At 35.7% G+C, this 17380-nt stretch overlaps 7 protein-coding genes and 3 long non-coding RNA genes across 12 annotated transcripts; 3 read left to right on the top strand and 7 right to left on the bottom strand.

Annotated features, from left to right (window-relative positions):
• On the top strand, window positions 1-2161 carry LOC124448154 (hydroxyacylglutathione hydrolase, mitochondrial-like). 2 transcript variants are annotated; one of them, XM_046999166.1, is made up of 9 exons: window positions 1-131; window positions 469-662; window positions 734-798; window positions 866-983; window positions 1052-1157; window positions 1234-1337; window positions 1584-1685; window positions 1759-1838; window positions 1919-2161. In XM_046999166.1, exons 1-9 carry the CDS (start codon window positions 38-40, stop codon window positions 2007-2009), a joined length of 954 nt encoding a protein of 317 aa, XP_046855122.1. In that variant the 5' UTR covers window positions 1-37; the 3' UTR covers window positions 2010-2161. The 2 variants fall into 2 exon arrangements, with proteins under 2 accessions (XP_046855122.1, XP_046855123.1); XM_046999167.1 differs by having other exon boundaries at window positions 39-126.
• On the bottom strand, window positions 2123-5331 carry LOC124448152 (ubiquitin carboxyl-terminal hydrolase 1-like). The gene is made up of 4 exons (XM_046999164.1): window positions 4554-5331; window positions 4194-4399; window positions 3326-4051; window positions 2123-3221 (listed from the first exon to the last, which is right to left on the bottom strand). The coding sequence occupies exons 1-4, from the start codon at window positions 4959-4961 to the stop codon at window positions 2123-2125; spliced, it is 2439 nt and encodes an 812-aa protein (XP_046855120.1). The 5' UTR covers window positions 4962-5331.
• A 394-nt stretch (window positions 5332-5725) lies between these two features.
• On the bottom strand, window positions 5726-7498 carry LOC124448157. The gene is given in 3 exon segments (XM_046999169.1): window positions 5726-6649; window positions 6652-7204; window positions 7294-7498. Coding segments are annotated over 2 exon segments (723 nt in total). The 5' UTR covers window positions 7022-7204; window positions 7294-7498; the 3' UTR covers window positions 5726-6296.
• A 419-nt stretch (window positions 7499-7917) lies between these two features.
• On the top strand, window positions 7918-10843 carry LOC124448401. Of its 2 annotated transcripts, none has more exons than XM_046999412.1 (2): window positions 7918-8027; window positions 10063-10843. In XM_046999412.1, exons 1-2 carry the CDS (start codon window positions 7934-7936, stop codon window positions 10614-10616), a joined length of 648 nt encoding a protein of 215 aa, XP_046855368.1. In that variant the 5' UTR covers window positions 7918-7933; the 3' UTR covers window positions 10617-10843. The 2 variants fall into 2 exon arrangements, with proteins under 2 accessions (XP_046855368.1, XP_046855367.1); XM_046999411.1 differs by lacking the exon at window positions 7918-8027 and adding an exon at window positions 9885-9981.
• On the bottom strand, window positions 10498-11055 carry LOC124448408. The gene is made up of 2 exons (XR_006949049.1): window positions 10934-11055; window positions 10498-10742 (listed from the first exon to the last, which is right to left on the bottom strand). It is a non-coding gene; the product is annotated as an uncharacterized LOC124448408 (long non-coding RNA).
• Window positions 11056-11110: 55 nt separating this feature from the next.
• On the bottom strand, window positions 11111-11887 carry LOC124447998 (kelch-like protein 8; the record flags this gene model as incomplete). Its single annotated transcript, XM_046999008.1, has 2 exons — window positions 11111-11612; window positions 11695-11887. Coding segments are annotated over 2 exons (474 nt in total), but the record flags the coding sequence as incomplete, so codon positions are not given.
• Window positions 11888-12365: 478 nt separating this feature from the next.
• LOC124448409 lies at window positions 12366-12747 on the bottom strand. Its single transcript, XR_006949050.1, has 2 exons — window positions 12630-12747; window positions 12366-12455 (listed from the first exon to the last, which is right to left on the bottom strand). It is a non-coding gene; the product is annotated as an uncharacterized LOC124448409 (long non-coding RNA).
• Window positions 12748-12968: 221 nt separating this feature from the next.
• On the top strand, window positions 12969-13851 carry LOC124448404. Its single transcript, XM_046999415.1, has 2 exons — window positions 12969-13129; window positions 13211-13851. Exons 1-2 carry the CDS (start codon window positions 13048-13050, stop codon window positions 13789-13791), a joined length of 663 nt encoding a protein of 220 aa, XP_046855371.1. The 5' UTR covers window positions 12969-13047; the 3' UTR covers window positions 13792-13851.
• Window positions 13645-14241, bottom strand: LOC124448407. Its single transcript, XR_006949048.1, has 2 exons — window positions 14086-14241; window positions 13645-13917 (listed from the first exon to the last, which is right to left on the bottom strand). It is a non-coding gene; the product is annotated as an uncharacterized LOC124448407 (long non-coding RNA).
• A 252-nt stretch (window positions 14242-14493) lies between these two features.
• Window positions 14494-17371, bottom strand: LOC124447999 (kelch-like protein 20). Its single transcript, XM_046999009.1, has 4 exons — window positions 16446-17371; window positions 16020-16360; window positions 14876-15034; window positions 14494-14774 (listed from the first exon to the last, which is right to left on the bottom strand). The coding sequence occupies exons 1-4, from the start codon at window positions 17369-17371 to the stop codon at window positions 14494-14496; spliced, it is 1707 nt and encodes a 568-aa protein (XP_046854965.1).
• Between the last annotated feature and the right edge of the window lie 9 nt (window positions 17372-17380).

A 17380-nucleotide genomic window follows, 5' to 3' on the forward strand; every position in this document is an offset into this window, starting at 1 on the left:
TCACTCGCAAGGCGCAACGTAACATAATGGTTAAAGAATGGTGCAATACAAGTTATACAACCTAGGGTTGCGTGGTTGTATTGCCATAACCACCCGGTACTTAAAAATTCCAAAGAACATTCCACAGTTAGGTAACATTTGTGAGATATTGATAATGTGTCATAAATAGAGTTTGGTGTATTTTGAATGGTGAAGGGTTAGGAGGGGTGCCTGCCTGGTGGTCTTAAAGTCGTTCGTTATCAAAAAAAAATTTCCAAGTAGTATTTTCAATTTTGTGTATGCATTAGAAATCAAGATAAAATATTTTTAATGTCCACAGTTAACAAAATTGAATTTTGAGCCTTTAAGCATCTAGTCTGTATGCCTCATTCGAAGTAAATAAAATTACGAATTCACAATCAGCTAATGACCAGTAAAGTATAATATTTCATGCCAATCCACAAACTTCTCCTTCCATGTCTATTTTAGATCCATTTCTGTCTAAAAATTCAAATAACCCAAGTATCACTTGTACCAGAATGCATTCAAACATTAAAATTGTCAATCAAAAAAGTAATGTGCGCGTTGAAGTGCTTCCAGCTTTGAAAGACAACTATATGTATTTGATTGTTGATGAAACAAGTAAAGATGCTGCCATTGTTGATCCAGTTGAACCACGAAAGGTCAAATGGTCTTATGCATTAGAATTTTGCTTTCGATGATATCAATGTTGTATCATTTTTGTCTTTCTCAGGTAATTAAAGCTGTTGAAAAGGCAGGAATTCGGCTTAAGATGGCCTTGACTACCCATCATCATTGGTTAGATTCCGTTGTTCATGTTTTTTCTCCTGACTAATGACTAATTGATAACAAGAAGAATATTTAGGGATCATGCAGGAGGAAATGAAGAACTTGTCAAACTTGTTCCTGGGCTACCTGTGTTTGGTGGTGATGACAGGATAGGAGCATTGACCAATAAAATCAAACATAATGACAAAATCAAGGTGAATTATCTCTTTAGGTTCTAGATCAAAAATCATTTAGATAACATACCCGTATTGTTTTACTATAGATAGGAAATCTTGATGTGAAATGTCTTTTTACACCTTGCCATACAACAGGACATATCTGTTTCCATGTTACTACAAAAGATGACAAAAATGGAGCTGTTTTCACAGGTCTTGGTTTTAAACACAAAACATGAAAAACCATTGTGTAATGCTGAGAAATTTTACCTATAATTTCCCTTCTTAGGAGATACTTTGCTTCTATCAGGCTGTGGAAGGTTTTTTGAAGGAACTAAGGAACAAATGTATCACGCATTGATAGAGGTTCTTAGTGAACTGTCTAATGACACGGTATGTTGTCACAAAGCTTGATGCTTTTGCCAAGTATTATCACTCCCTAAGGAAGAAAGAATTCTATGAATAAATTTTAGTATGCATATTTTTTAGTTGCTACAAAGTTAGTAAATATAGAGCTAAGAGAAACACCTCTGTGACTTTATTTTACTACATTCATTTCCCAAGTGAAGACAGCTTTTTGAAGGTGTCAAAACATGTATATATGACTTTGTGTTTCTGTAAGTATGCATTTTTGTTTAGCTGGTTTATTGTGGTCATGAATACACTGTTAAATCCCTGATGTTTGCTGAACATGTTGAACCAGATAACGCTAGGACAAAAGAAAAAATTAAATGGTGTAAGGTAGTAAAACATTTTAATGTTTTATTGAAGAATGAAACCACGCTTGGATTCAGAAATTTTTTGTGTTATGTAGGAGCAAAGACAAAAAAATGATCCCACTATCCCATCAACAATTGGTGAAGAAAAACAATACAACCCATTTATGAGAGTCAGGTAAGGAAATAGCTTATCAAAAGCTCGCTCATCAGATTACAACAACATACCAACTCTCAAAATTCTTTTTATCTTTTTAGAGAGGCGTCCATTCACGAGTTTTGTGGGACAAGCAATCCAGTTAACGCAATGGGTATACTTCGCGAAAAGAAAAATAAATTCAAAGGATAAAAATGTAAACTTAATGTTTAATGATGATTACAATAAAAATACTTAATGTAACATCAATAAATGTTTAAATGTTTATATCAAAGCAAGATATGTAAATAAACCACAGTAAGTTTCTATGAGCGATAATAAAACAGCAAGTACGGTGTTGAAAACGTTGATGAAGATGATGATAATATACAACTCATTTCATCATCGGTAATTTCTGTAACTTCCGAATCATCAAATTTTAACCAAGTTGATGTTGAGCTACTTTTTGAATTGTCTTTAGTGTAGCCATTGGATGTGAATAAAGATCTTGCTTTGGTGTTGCTCTCAAAGGAGCATTGAAAGTTATCAGTTTCATGAGTCAATACTTCCTTACTTGGTGTAGTTTTTGAACCATACTTTTTCTTAAACACACTAAATGCTGAACATTTTCCAATGTTGATGTCAATATTATTGTCTTTATTCATCGTAGGCAATACACGATCATTGTTTTGTTTCACTTTGTCACCTTTATCGATGAAAGTTTTACCAACATCTTCATCATGAGACATTTCTGATGATTTCTTTCGTGGTAATGGTTTGAAAAACTTTGTGATATCCATACTTCGAGGAAAGTCCTCTTCCTCTTCAGAATCTTCCTCTTCACTAAACCTCAGGTTGATTTTGTATTCAGGCGAAACTTGGCATTTCCTTGTCTCATTTATGTCCTTGCTAATGTTGTGTTGCTCAGTGCAATCTGTATTAATCCCATGGTGGTTTTTGTCATCATTTCGTTTCATTTCCCCAATGCTTTCATTTTCCAATGAAGGAGAACAAATCTGTTCATTTTTCTTCGAGTCAATGACCGTGCTCGATGAAATACTCATATTACCATCTTTAACACTACCATCCCGATCTTCATCCGATAAGCCTTCAGTTAATGTTTTACGCTTGAATATTGAAGAGACAAAAGGACTTGCCGGAGAATCCCTTTCTTTCACTTCAGTCGAGCCACTCTTAGATGCAAAGCTATTTGCACATTTGTTCAAAATATCAACATTAACATAACTGAGATAATGACCACTACACGAAGACATTCCATTGTGCATGACAACTCCAAACAATGTATAAATTTCATCACTTTCAGCACAAGTCTTACTGCACCATTTTCTCAAGGACAATTTACAAGGTGTGTGTAGATTCTTAGTAACTTTGGTAACCCAGCTTCCGGAGAACAGACCTTCCTTGCTACAAACATACAAATCAAGATGAATTGATTGAATTTTCACCTCATCAATAAAGGGCTAATGCTTTGGTGTAAATAATCATTAAAATACATCATGAAAACTTACCCATAAGAAGTCTGGAATCGCTTCAAGTGAATTGTTAAGACTTGTGGAAGTTTTTCAAAGTATGTACTTATATCTGCTTCAGTCAATCTTGCACATTTCTCACAAAAATATTTATTATCTCCGTTGAGTCGTTCAACAGAAGCAAACATAGAGATAGCCCAAGCAAGCTTGAGGCTTTCTTCACTCTCCTCATCAGAAGAGGAGAGATTCTTTTCTTCATTTTCTTTAGGCTCCGATCTTGTATTTCTCACAGGAACACTGATGTCCTGAAATGGTTCATAACGTTGATGGACTTCTTCACAATTCAAGCAACAAGTCTGTAGCAGTAATGTTCCCTCAAACAATCTCTTCACAACATTAACATCCTCAAATGTAGTCTTGACACACTCAGAGTCAGTCTTTACTCGAGGTTGAGCTACATTCAAAGTTGACTCAACTGACGAACCAACTCCAAAGTCTGCATCCTCGTCCATCTTCATTTGCTCATCACATTCCAAAGACCTTGGTGATGTTGCAGTATCAGCGATTTTGCTGGTGATTGTACTTGGGTATTTGCAGCCCCCTTTAACCTTGGACATTGTTGAAAACGTGTTAGTAGAAGAACCATTTTGTACATAGCTTCCACCCACCAATCCGCTGCATTCATCTTCGAGCACAGCAAGGAAAGATCGTAAAAATTCTTGAGAATCATGCTGTTGGTAGTCGCTGAACATTGGACAACAGCCGCTAAACATAGTAAACTATCATATTAACATACATTCATCTGTTGACATTCTAGTACAGCTGATTTTAACCAGCAAGTTTATCTGACTTAATTCGAAAAATAAGCACTTTCTCTATTGCAATAAAAGTTGAATTTTGTACGTACCTGAAGGCATTGACAAATTCCTTAGGTTTCACAGCAAGAGTAGTTAAACCAGAACGAATGCTAACGTTATTTGCCTCCACACCAAACTTTCTGTAGTTTTCTTCAGCACACTCCATTTGACTTGTGAGTTTATCCAAGCTAGTAATTATACCATGTTTACCAGAAAACGAGAAATCAGGTGAATGCGATTCTGGAGCCCAACCATCCTATGAATAATGATATAAACGATGTAAATTAAATCCTGTCGTTAACTGTCAACTGAACTTTAAGGTTTTGAGCTTGGTCAGTCATATAGTTACGACTTCCACGCTAAAAGAAACGGTTTTCATTGACAAAGAACAGCAAAGCTTGGTTATTTACCTGTCTTAGCGAATCCATTGAAAAATTCTCAATATACGCTTTCTTTAGATTTCTGAGGGAATTTAAGAACTGTGGACAGTATCTTAGGACTTGCAGCACGGCATTCATATAGCATGTATTCCCAAGATTTGACAATCCTGAATATGGCAATGGCGGGTTCACTGCATCCTTCATCATCGCGTTTGTTTGGCTCGTTGACAATGTTGTTGACGGATTACAAATCTCTTTCTTGTCAGAAATTTCCGATGGACTGTTCAGTTCATTCTCATTTTCTTTCTCAATAACATTCTCAATTTCATTTTCGGGGCATTTTTCTTTTCTCTTCGCTTTTAACTTCAGCGAAAATTTGAATTTCTTTCGTGGCGGGCTTTCCATCGCCGAAGGACTATGAGCCATGAGGATAGGCATTTCCCTTCTTAATAAACCACTGATTATGAACTCTACACCAAAATCTACCTTTTAAACAGCGTAATGGAAATCCTCCTTGTTAATCTTCATGAATCTTCCGCAAAATAACTCAAGTATGAAGAAATATTCACTAATCACATTTTTACTTTATTCCCGCCAAAAGAAAGCGGCCATTTTAATTACAAACTGCGCATCGCGCGACCACATGCTCATGTTTTTACAACTCAACGTTGATTGACAATGATTGTTAAGCAGGGACGACTTAGGATATCTGGTGATTTTACTTAAGTGATTATCCTAATCCATCATTATAAGTGCTCATCCCAATCAGTGAACTCTACAACAACAAGTTGTTATGGAGTTCATTGATCCCAATAGAGTCCTTAAGTGGTGACGTCACGTTTCCATGGTGTTAAAAATCTCAGTTCCAAACAAGCGCCCATTCGATTCAAAATGGAGACATTATCCATCGCTTCGCTTTTTTTTTCTTCTCAGAAGAAAAGAAATCTATAAAAAAGGGGGAAAACCACTTACGTCAGATCACATTGAAGCATTTACTTATCAGCAGAGTGTTTTACGAGGAGAAGTACACGCAAGAATGAAACAAAAGGTTTATAAAGTGACGGTGAATGCCAAATGTCAAGATTAAGTTTTACACTGTTTTTGTTGCCCAAATGAACACGAGGGCGTGATTTTCTCTTGTAGTGAAATAAAAAAAGGCTTTTTAATGAACGATTTGTTTTAAAAATAATGATACTCGCCGGTTTTCAGTCCTCAAATTGACCTACCACAACTAGTTTGGTGTGAGGGAGTTGTGGTAACAGGCTATACATATATTTGCATTTTTATTAATAAACACAAGGATAACATGGTATTTAAAAGACATGGAAATATGGTACATCATTTAATGTTGTTTTCCTGGGGGGAATGAAAATTCCCATATAAAAGTGATGGGATGCTCATGGGAAATGTTCAGAAAGACCCCTCAAGGGTAACTGTGGGCAGTACTTGCTTTTATTTTTATCCCCAAAAAGACATCCATTGTAAAACATATGTCAAAACTTCTTATAACTTCTGTTCTCCTAAACATGATAAAAGAATTCTCGCAGTGATCTAATTTGACACCCTATCTACATCCAGGCTGTACCAGATGATAAATATTGTAATTCCTAGGAGGTAAAATCATCCCTTTACTGTTATATTAGAATGCTCCACCCCCCACACCCCTCTAGCTGTATTTTCTTCTAAGTAAGCCTCAGTCTACAAATTATTTTATTTCTATTTGAACAACAAAAATTATTAAAAAACTGTCCAATGTAGTCTTCGAGCATAAAACTACTCAAAAACCATATCTTCGCATCCCTCTTTGATGAGAGGAAATTGCAAATTTACAAGTGTTGCACATAACTGAAACAAAATGTCAGCATAGCAGTGCAAATACAAAGGAATGACACCTAAAATTTTGAAGTCTTTCAGCCTAGCATTGGCTCTTTCGACATGAATCTGTGCTTTAGCTATGGCTTTTGTTTTCTTGACCTCACTCTCTGTGAAAGTTCCATTATTCAGAAAAGGTGGAATATTGACACAGACACCATGTGGTACAACATCCTGGATAAGAAAACCCTTGTCCGCCAGAATCATATCTCCAGCTGTCAAGTGATTAAGGAGTCCAGACTGTTGCACAATGGCTTGTCTGAAACAGAACCTGGATACAGCCAACTGACATTAGTAATGACTCCATTTGGTGCAACACCAACTATTACCTTAAAGGAATTCATCATTCTGTATGATAAATAGGTTGCATTTTGCTGACTCATCAATCCCAGAGCAGCAACCTCAATATCTGTGCAGTCTATAACAATCCGACAGGATTCAAATTGCCTGAAAGAGGAGGGTGCAGAGATCTTGTTTTTTCCTCGGGATGGAATCGACGTCATTAGGTCAAACAAAATTTCATGCAGAACATGAGTGAATGTTATAACAATGTTAGAAATTGTGGCCACACCACAATGAAACAATTGGGTTAGGTGAAGCTGTGTGTAGTTCTGTCGTACTTTCATTAAAGTGATAAAAATTTGATCCTCAAAATTGATGGATTCTACCTTCCAAAACACGATGAAGCACTCAGATTTAAGGTTTTGGCTACGGAAAATACGAAGCGACCGTTAAAAAGACAACTAGCTGAAGCTTCTATAATTCAGTATTCGATGATTCTCCCTCATGTCCTGATGTCAACTCATCACCTGAATAGAGTCCGTAAATCTCACTTAAAATCACGTAATTCATCAAATTTTCACCCATCAAGGAATTCTTTTTGAATATCAGTTCATACCTTATGAGTCAAATCCATCTCTTGTACTCGTCGTTCTGCTTTGTAGCGCTTGGAAAAGCGAAGAACTTGCAAGTGTTGCTCTCCGACGAATGGCCACATGTAGGAGCAAAACAGTAAACCATTTTGCTCGTTTGACCCGCGTCCTTTACACTTCTTCGACGAAAGTTGATCCCTTGGATGATCCTTTAACCTTTCCGGTTTTTTTTACCTGTCTTTTGTGGGATTACACTGGATAAATAAAGCTTTAGACATTCAAAACAAAGGAAGCGTGTCCAAAGCGCTCGAATAAGATATTTTGTTTAGAACAGCATTTTTTGGCGCCATGGTAACGTGACGTCACACTTAAGGACTCTGACCAATGATTCATACCACATGGTTAATGATAACATATCTATGGTTCATCTCGGAGTTTATCCAAGTTAGATATTTTGTACAGGAACGTTCTGCGAAATTTGTTGCCATTGTCATTTGTCAAGTGTCGTCGCTTGCCTGCTTCTCTGTCTCCTTATATATCCATTTAGTTTGGTGAAGCAAAACATTAAAGTTAAACATCCCACCAGCTACAAAGTTGTGTCATTCCTCGGTTATTTAATTGAAACTTGAAACTTCGCATAGCTTCGTCTACTGCACTGCAGCTAACATGGCCAAGAGAAGTGTGGTTAAAACGACTGTGAAAAGTATTTCTTTCTTTTCCAAACCATGGGATGAAAGCGATGTAGTATTACGAGTTGAAGGTAAAGAAATTCATGCACATCGCTGCATTTTGTCTGTGCAGTCTAAGGTTTTTAAAACAATGTTCAATGGTAATTTTAAAGACGCGTTGGAAGAAACCATTGAACTAAAAGACGACAAATACAAAGCAATGATTTCTTTCTTGATGTTGCTCTATCCAGCGAACATGTTGGGTGAACATGAAGCCATTCTTAACGACGATAATATTCTTCAAGTTATGGAACTTGCAGATAAATACGAAGCAATGAATGTCATCAAACAGTGTATGAAAAACGTAAGGAAAATTCATCCTAAAACAGCAATGTATCTCTTACCGTTTGCTGAGAGAAATCGATTGCCTCTTGAAAAAATAATTTATGTCATTAGAAAGCGTGTCTCAGCAGATGAACTAAGCAGCATTTCGCAAAATTTGAGTAGCGAAGTCTTCGCAAGGGCATTGTTATCTAAGTGTAAACATTTGGAGAAGATTGTGAGGAAGTTAAAAGATGAATTTGACTTGGATGACACTTTCTCGGAAAGTTCGTAATGTCGTACTTCGTCAAGAACTTCTAAAGTGGGAATAATGTCTAACATTTGTTACAAATTATAGGACTATTTGTATTTTTTACAAAAGTTGTAAATAAATAAACAAACAAGAAAAGTATGTTGCTCTACTGCTTGTTTAATCATAGCCTACAACTCAAATCATTAGCGTGCAAATTGACTGAGTGTTGACCAATAAAACATTATGAGGGCCGTATAATCATATTCGTAATACGAATTCATAAAAGTAAAGTTATTCTTTGGGCCAACAGATGTGTCCCTCCAGGTACAAACTAAGGTCCTTTCTTGGTTGTTTATCGTCATGGATAAAACCGAGAACAGGTAAACTGTGCTAAAATCCTCAGGTTTCCATGACGTGCACAAGACCAATCATGTAATATGATATTCTAGTATTTCATAATGTTTAGATTAAGTATGTCAGTTAGGATTTCGCGAGGATTCCAAAGAGAGCATTATAAATTGTTTTACCATTGAGTGCAGATGAAGATTTTTTTCATACAACTGGTCGATCTGTTATCTGTTTATTATGATGTTGTTCGTATTCCATTTTGAATTCTTATTGTTGTGTATTATAATGTTTTCCTACATAGAAAATATACATAATTCAGCTTTTTTTGCCAGCAATATTTATGTGAAATAAAGCATCCCATCTCTCTATCTGTTGCATCCCATCTCCATACAGTGCTGCCACTCTGTGTATGCACATTTCACCTACCAAACTTTATTTACCCCCTACTTCCCCCTACTATTTTTTTCCTTGTTTTCCCCTACTTTTCCCCTACACAACAACATATCCTTCTATTATATACCTACGTCGGGTCGGACCATTGAATTTTTTAATCTGTTTTAAAAAAATGCATGCAAAAAAAGGTTTATCGAAAACTAAGAACATCTAGACGGCAAAGTTAGTAATTTGGAGTAGGAAGTAATGACATGCAGGTGGCGCAAATGACACACCGAGTTTATGATAAGTTGCTGATCTTCTATTGTCATATATGGTCACAAAATGTGCCAAAAGAAAGATTCTGTTACAATCACTTACTAAATGGTGAGAACACAGGAAGAAAAGAGTATTTTGGGCAAAAATGAGGCTCATTTTTAAACGATTTTCTTTTCTCCCTACAATCCTCCTACATTTTACAGCTTTCCCCGTAGGTTTCCCCTACCACACACAAACCACTAAATCCTTCTACTGTATAGGATTTCCCCTACGAGTGGCAGCACTGTCCCATATCTATACCTCATGCTCCTACACACGCCCCATCGAAGAGGAAAATTTACGGCAACTTTTCAGCTGTTTCAACTTTCAACATACGTTTGCCGCTGCTGCAATGGCCAAGAGCAAAGACACCGGTGTGTTTTCTTTGTTTTCCACACCATGGAATGAAAGTGATGTAGTTTTACGAGTTGAACGTAAGGAAATTCATGCTCATTGCTGCATTTTGTCTTTGCAGTCAAAGGTTTTTAAAACAATGTTCAATGGTAATTATAAAGACGCGTTGAAAGAAGCCATTGAACTGAAAGACGACAAATACGAAGCAATGATTTCTTTTTTGATGTTTTTATATCCAGCGAACATGTTGGACGAACATGAAGCCATTCTTAACGACAATAATATTCTTCAAGTTATTGAACTTGCAGATAAATACGAAGCAAAAAATCTCATCAAACAGTGTATGAAAAACGTAAGGAAAATTCAGCCTATAACAGCAATGCATCTCTTACCGTTTGCTGAGAGAAATCAATTGCCTCTTGAAGAAATAATTGATGTCATTAAAAAGCATGTCTCAATGGATGATCTAAACAACTTTTCACAAAATTTGAGCAGCGAAGTTTTAGCCATGGCAATGTTAACTAAAGGTAAACATTTGGAGGATATCATAAAAAAGGCTCAAACGCAGATCAATGAATTAGGAAGCGCAATCAAAATAATCAGTCAAAATCCAAATTTATCTGCATACCATAATAAAATTCTAAAAAGCTGTACACAATATGACCAATCTCCTGGACTATGTGACATTAATGACATTGTAAAATCTTTAAAATAGGACTGTTTGTAATTGTAACAAGTAATGTAATGAAGTATCAACTCGTGATCTGTTCTTGAAGTTTAAAGTATTTTACTTGATGTTCTGTTGACAATCCAGTTATTTCTTTTTCCATGCTACGTAATGCTGATGCCAAAAAAATTGATACAATAAATTAGCCTGAGGAAATGATTTCTTATAAATCCAGTTGTGTTGGCTAGTTCAATTAAAACCTACAAAAACTCAAATTTATTCTGCACAATGATGGAGTAAAAAACACTGAAAGATGTTTTGCATTGAACAACCACGGATTCCTGTCTGTCTACAACAAAAATTACCTTTAAAACAGCATATTTGAAAACATCCTTGTTAATCTTTGTGGATCTTCTGTTTCTGCTAAAAGAAAACAGCCATTTTTTAATCACAGAATGCTGCAGGCCAAAGACATACATGCTCACGTTTTAACATTACCCAACATTCATTGCTAAACAGAGGTGACATAAGATATTCAACTATTTTAAAAAGTTAATATATTGTAATCCATCTTCAACCAAATATTATTTCATCAAAATGATTCAAATTTACAAATGAATTTAGAAAGATTAAAATTATATGTAAATAGTACATACTATATACGTTGGTCTATAAAATTTCCTATCTCTGATTTGTCTTATAAATAATGTTTTATTTACAGTATTTCAATTAAAAATTTATTTTCTGGAACCCAGTCCACAATTCACACACTATATACATCAGGTAAAACTGCAACTCCTGCCGCAGCTCGACATGTTTCCATTGGCAATACTTCCTCCCATGTGTTAGTCTTTGGATCAAATATCTCAACAGTACTAAAATAAGATCGTCCATCAATTCCACCAACAGCATAAAGTTGGCTTCCATAGTTCACCATAGAAACACCATCACGACATGAGTTCATATGTGCCACTTCCTGCCACATGTTCATACGTGGTTCAAACATTTCAACCAAACTCAGCCTTGCAATACCATCAAATCCACCTACAAAAAAACAAGTTAACTCCATATTAAAAACTCATATTGTGTATTCCCAGTTCAGAGAAATGTGAAACAAATAAAGCACCTGCTACATATAAAATACCATCAACGACAGCAGCACCAATGCCAGCTCTAGGTCTACTCATTGGTGGAACATACGACCATTTATTTGTAAGTGGATCGTATCGCTCACATGAATTGAGAAAAGATGTACCATCGTTACCACCAATAACAAACAAACTGTTACCCACTTCAGCTACACCTAAAACATTCAATGATCAAATAGTTACAATTATATCTAAAGAACAATGGGAAACTTATAGCAACCTGGAAAACTTCATGTAACATTCAATGATCAAATAGTTACGATTATATCTAAAGAACAATTAGTTCTAAAGTTATTCGTTGGGCGAAAAGATGTGTCCCTCTAGGTAGAAAATGAGGTCCTTTCTTGGTTGTTTATTGTCATGGATAAAACCGAGAACAGGTAAACTGTGCTAAAATCCTCAGATTTCCACGACGTGCACAAGACCAATCATGGAATATTAAATTTGAGTATTTCATAATATTTGGATTATGTATGTCCAGTCAGGATTTCGAGAGGATTCCAAAGAGAGAATTATGAATTGTTTTACCATTGGGTGCAGATGAAGTCTTTTTCATACATCTAGTCGATCTGTTATCTGTTTATTATGATTTTGTTCGTATTCCATTTTGAATTCTTATTGTTGTGTATTATAATGTTTTCCTACATAGTAAATATACATAATTCAGCTTTTTTTGGGAGCAATATTTATGTGAAATAAAGCATCCCATCTCTCTATCTGTTGCATCCCATCTCTCTATCTGTTGCATCCCATCTCTCTATCTGTTGCATCCCATCTCTCTATCTGTTGCATCCCATCTCTCTATCTGTTGCATCCCATCTCTCTATCTGTTGCATCCCATCTCTATCTGTTGCATCCCATCTCTCTATCTGTTGCATCCCATCTCTCTATCTGTTGCATCCCATCTCCTTACAGTGCTGCCACTCTGTGTATGCACATTTCACCTACCAAACTTTATTTCCCCCCTACTTCCCCCTACTATTTTTTTCCTTGTTTTCCCCTACTTTTCCCCTACACAACAACATATCCTTCTATTATATACCTACGTCGGGTCGGACCATTGAATTTTTTAATCTGTTTTAAAATGAGGCTCATTTTTAAACGATTTTCTTTTCTCCCTACAATCCTCCTACATTTTACAGTTTTCCCCGTAGGTTTCCCCTAGCACCTACAAACCACTAAATCCTTCTACTGTATAGGATTTCCCCTACGAGTGGCAGCACTGTCCCATATCTATATCTCATGCTCCTACACACGTCCCCATCGAAGAGGAAAATTTACGGCAATTTTCCAGCTGTTTCAACTTTCAACATACATTTGCCGCTGCTGCAATGGCCGAGAGCAAAGACACCGATGTGGTTTCTCTGTTTTCCACACCATGGAATGAAAGCGATGTAGTATTACGAGTCGAACGTAAAGAAATTCATGCACATCGCTACATTTTGTCTATGCAGTCAAAGGTTTTTAAAACAATGTTCAATGGTAATTTTAAAGACGCGTTGGAAGAAGCGATTGAACTGAAAGACGACAAATACGAAGCAATGATTTCTTTTTTGATGTTGTTCTACCCAGCAAACATGTTGTACGAACATGAAGCCATTCTTAACGACAATAATATTCTTCAAGTTATGGAACTTGCAGATAAATACGAAGCAACAAATGTCATCAAACAGTGTATGAAAAACGTAAGGAAAATTCAGCCTAAAACAGCAATGCATCTCTTACCGTTTGCTGAGAGAAATCAATTGCCTCTTGAAGAAATATTTGATGTCATTAAAAAGCATGTTTCAATGGATGATCTAAACAACTTTTCACAAAATTTGAGCAGCGAAGTTTTAGCCATGGTAATGTTAACTAAAGGTAAACATTTGGAGGATATAATAAAAGAGACTCAAACGCTGATCAATAAAATGAGGAACCAAAGCCAATCAATCAATCGAAATAATTTTACTTCAGGAACTCTAACCTTTGGTGGAATACCGCAAACCCATTACACTGTGTTCGGCGACTGTTTACAATATGACCAATCTCCTGTACTATGTGACATTAATGACATTGTAAAAACTTTAAAATAGGACTGTTTGTAATTGTAACAAGTAATGTAATGAAGTATCAACTCTTGATCTGTTCCTGAAGTTTGAAGTATTTTACTTGATGTTTTGTTGACAATCCAGTTATTTCTTTTTCCATGCTACATAATGCTGATGCCAAAAAAATTGATACAATAAATTAGCCTGAGTTGTGTTGCCTAGTTCAATTAAAACCTACAAAAACTCAAATTTATTCTGCACAATGATGGAGTGAAAAACACTGCAAGATGTTTTGCATTGAACAACCACAGATTCCTGTCTGTCTACAACAAAAATTACCTTTAAAACAGCATATTTGAAAACATCCTTGTTTAATCTTTGTGGATCTTCTGTTTCTGCCAAAAGAAAACAGCCATTTCAATCACAGACCAGCCACAGAATGCTGCAGGCCAAAGACATACTTGCTCACGTTTTAACATTACCCAACATTCATTGCTAAACAGAGGTGACATAAGATAATCAACAATTTTAAAAAGTTAATATATTGTAATCCATCTTCAACCAAATATTATTTCATCAAAATGATTCAAATTTACAAATGAATTTAGAAAGATTAAAATTATATGTAAATAGTACATACTATATATGTCGGTTTATAAAATTTCCTATCTCTGAATTGTCTTATAAATAACATTTTATTTACAGTATTTCAATTAAAAATCTATTTTCTAGTACCCAGTCCACAAATCACACACTATATACATCAGGTAAAACTGCAACTCCTGCCGCAGCTCGACATGTTTCCATTGGCAATACTTCCTCCCATGAGTTAGTCTTTGGATCAAATATCTCAACAGTACTAAGATAAGACGGTCCATCAATTCCACCAACAGCATAAAGTTGGCTTCCGTAGTTCACCATAGAAACACCGTCACGACATGAGTTCATATGAGCCACTTCCTGCCACATGTTCATACGCGGTTCAAACATCTCAACCAAACTCAGCCTTGCAATGCCATCAAATCCACCTACAAAAAAACAAGTTTAACTCCATATTAAAAACTCATATTGTGTTCTCCCAGTTCAGAGAAATGTGAAACAAAGATAGCACCTGCTACATATAAAATACCATCAACGACAGCAGCACCAATGCCAGCTCTAGGCCTACTCATTGGTGGAACATACGACCATTTATTTGTAAGTGGATCATATCGTTCACATGAATTGAGAAAAGATGTACCATCATTACCACCAATAACAAACAAACTGTTACCCACTTCAGCTACACCTAAAACATTCAATGATCAAATAGTTACAATTATATCTAAAGAACAACGAGGAACTTATAGCAACCTGGAAAACTTCATGTAACATTCAATGGTCAAATAGTTACAATTATATCTAAAGAACAATTAGAAACTTATAGCAATCTGTAAAACTTCATATAACATTCAATGGTCAAATAGTTACAATTATATCTAAAGAACAATTAGAAACTTATAGCAACCTGGAAAACTTCATATAACATTCAATAGTCAAATAGTTACAATTATATCTAAAGAACAATTAGAAACTATAGCAACCTGGAAAACTTCATAACATTCAATGGTCAAATAGTTACAATTATATCTAAAGAACAATTAGAAACTTATAGCAACCTGGGAAACTTCATATAACATTCAATGGTCAAATAGTTACAATTATATCTAAAGAACAATTAGAAACTTATAGCAACCTGGAAAACTTCATATAACATTCAATAGTCAAATAGTTACAATTATATCTAAAGAACAATTAGAAACTATAGCAACCTGGAAAACTTCATATAACATTCAATGGTCAAATAGTTACAATTATATCTAAAGAACAATTAGAAACTTATAGCAACCTGGAAAACTTCATGTAACATTCAATGATATAATAGTTACAATAATATCTAAAGAACAATTAGAAACTTATAGCAACCTGGAAAACTTCATGTAACATTCAATGATATAATAGTTACAATAATATCTAAAGAACAATGGGAAACTTATAGCAACCTGGAAAACTTCATGTAACATTCAATGATATAATAGTTACAATAATATCTAAAGAACAATTAGAAACTTATAGCAACCTGGAAAACTTCATGTAACATTCAATGATATAATAGTTACAATAATATCTAAAGAACAATTAGAAACTTATAGCAACCTGGAAAACTTCATGTAACATTCAATGATATAATAGTTACAATAATATCTAAAGAACAATGGGAAGCTTATAGAAACCTGGAAAACTTCGTGTAACATTCAATGATCCAACAGAACTCCAATAATCCACTTGAGGATCATATCTTTCCACAGTCTTTAAACAAGTTCGTCCATCATAACCCCCTAATGCATACAATGCTTCCCCAAGTGTACCCACACCAACTCCCGAACGAGATGTGTTTAATGATTTTGTGTAAACCCACCTATCCAAATCTCTATCATAACGTTCGACACTATTTAACCTTGAGTATCCATCAGAACCCCCGACTGCATACAGTGAATTACTTATCACACCAACACCAAGTTGCTGACGACAAGAATTAAGGGGAGATGCACGTTGCCATTTATTTGAATACATACTAAAGGAAGTCGAAAAAGTTTACAACATTTAGAACTATGGTTTATGATCATACCTGAACAATTATTTTAGTAAAAAGTACTCACTGAAAACATTCAACACTATTTGCAATAGTTTCTCCTGCTTCTTTGCCACCTACAGCAAATAACCAACCCACCGTAGATTTTCGTGGCTTTGTTCTTTTGCTACGCATCAGAGCTCGGCGATCCGGTACAAGATGGAAATTTTTTGCTTCGTCGAGTAGATCCCTGCAGCACATACTCATACGAATTAAAGGTTCGTTGTCAATCTTCGAAAGTAAGTATTCTTTAGAAATAAGCGGGAGGCGAACATTCTCTAATATTTGTGGAAGTAACTTTGATCTCTCGCTCGCATTATAACCGACCCACTTTAAAACGGATTCATAAACTTCTTCTTCAAAATTCACATTTAAATCATCGCTGGAAAGGACCTTTATCAGTAATTCTCCCGGTAAAAGATAATACTCGTCCGACTTGACTACGTCTTTAAATTTTTGTAAAACAAACCCATCTACAGACTCAAGAAAGCTTGTACAGCCGTGGGCTTCGACAAATTTCCTTATACCCAAACAATTGGATGGATCAAGTTGCGTTTCAAGAAATTTACAACACAATTCGCCGACCTCGTGAAATTGGATGAGCGAGCTTGTCGCTAAAAGCGCCTGGACGTTTTCAACTGTTATGTTAATTCGACCAGTGTACGCAAACTCCACAAGATTGTCCATTATGTCAGATGGAATATCTTGCATAACGACAACTTTCGCGCGGCTCTCGACCAATTCGCCAGAAAACATCGCGAAGAAGTATGGTGAACATGCCGCTAAAACTGCTCTGTGTGTGGCTATATCACGTCCGGAGACCCTCAAAATTACATCGCATAATTTCTCCTTTTCTCTGCGATGTCTGTTCATCAATGAAAGCACTCGTGTAGCGTGAGAACAGGCTGTATGTGATACAAAGGGACTTTCAGTCTTGAACAGAACACCCGCCATGTTGTCATG

This window comes from Xenia sp. Carnegie-2017, unplaced genomic scaffold, assembly GCF_021976095.1.
Source record: "Xenia sp. Carnegie-2017 unplaced genomic scaffold, XeniaSp_v1 HiC_scaffold_23, whole genome shotgun sequence".
In the NCBI taxonomy this organism is placed as follows: domain Eukaryota; kingdom Metazoa; phylum Cnidaria; class Anthozoa; order Malacalcyonacea; family Xeniidae; genus Xenia; species Xenia sp. Carnegie-2017.

Excerpts from the sequence above, each read along its gene's own strand:
- LOC124448152 (XM_046999164.1), bottom strand. The coding sequence starts at position 4,961 with ATGCCTATCCTCATGGCTCATAGTCCTTCGGCGATGGAAAGCCCGCCA. Across the intron at positions 4,400-4,553 it reads CAATGGATTCGCTAAGACAG|GATGGTTGGGCTCCAGAATC; the intron begins GTAAATAACCAA and ends CATTATTCATAG. Across the intron at positions 4,052-4,193 it reads GAATTTGTCAATGCCTTCAG|CGGCTGTTGTCCAATGTTCA; the intron begins GTACGTACAAAA and ends TACTATGTTTAG.
- LOC124448404 (XM_046999415.1), top strand. The coding sequence starts at position 13,048 with ATGGCCGAGAGCAAAGACACCGATGTGGTTTCTCTGTTTTCCACACCA. Across the intron at positions 13,130-13,210 it reads TGTAGTATTACGAGTCGAAC|ACGCGTTGGAAGAAGCGATT; the intron begins GTAAAGAAATTC and ends GTAATTTTAAAG.
- LOC124448154 (XM_046999166.1), top strand. The coding sequence starts at position 38 with ATGGTGCAATACAAGTTATACAACCTAGGGTTGCGTGGTTGTATTGCC. Across the intron at positions 984-1,051 it reads AACATAATGACAAAATCAAG|ATAGGAAATCTTGATGTGAA; the intron begins GTGAATTATCTC and ends GTTTTACTATAG. Across the intron at positions 1,839-1,918 it reads AACCCATTTATGAGAGTCAG|AGAGGCGTCCATTCACGAGT; the intron begins GTAAGGAAATAG and ends TTATCTTTTTAG.
- LOC124448401 (XM_046999412.1), top strand. The coding sequence starts at position 7,934 with ATGGCCAAGAGAAGTGTGGTTAAAACGACTGTGAAAAGTATTTCTTTC. Across the intron at positions 8,028-10,062 it reads TGTAGTATTACGAGTTGAAG|ACGCGTTGAAAGAAGCCATT; the intron begins GTAAAGAAATTC and ends GTAATTATAAAG.
- LOC124447999 (XM_046999009.1), bottom strand. The coding sequence starts at position 17,371 with ATGGCGGGTGTTCTGTTCAAGACTGAAAGTCCCTTTGTATCACATACA. Across the intron at positions 15,035-16,019 it reads TGTTACACGAAGTTTTCCAG|GTGTAGCTGAAGTGGGTAAC; the intron begins GTTTCTATAAGC and ends TGAATGTTTTAG. Across the intron at positions 14,775-14,875 it reads TGGTGCTGCTGTCGTTGATG|GTGGATTTGATGGCATTGCA; the intron begins GTATTTTATATG and ends GTTTTTTTGTAG.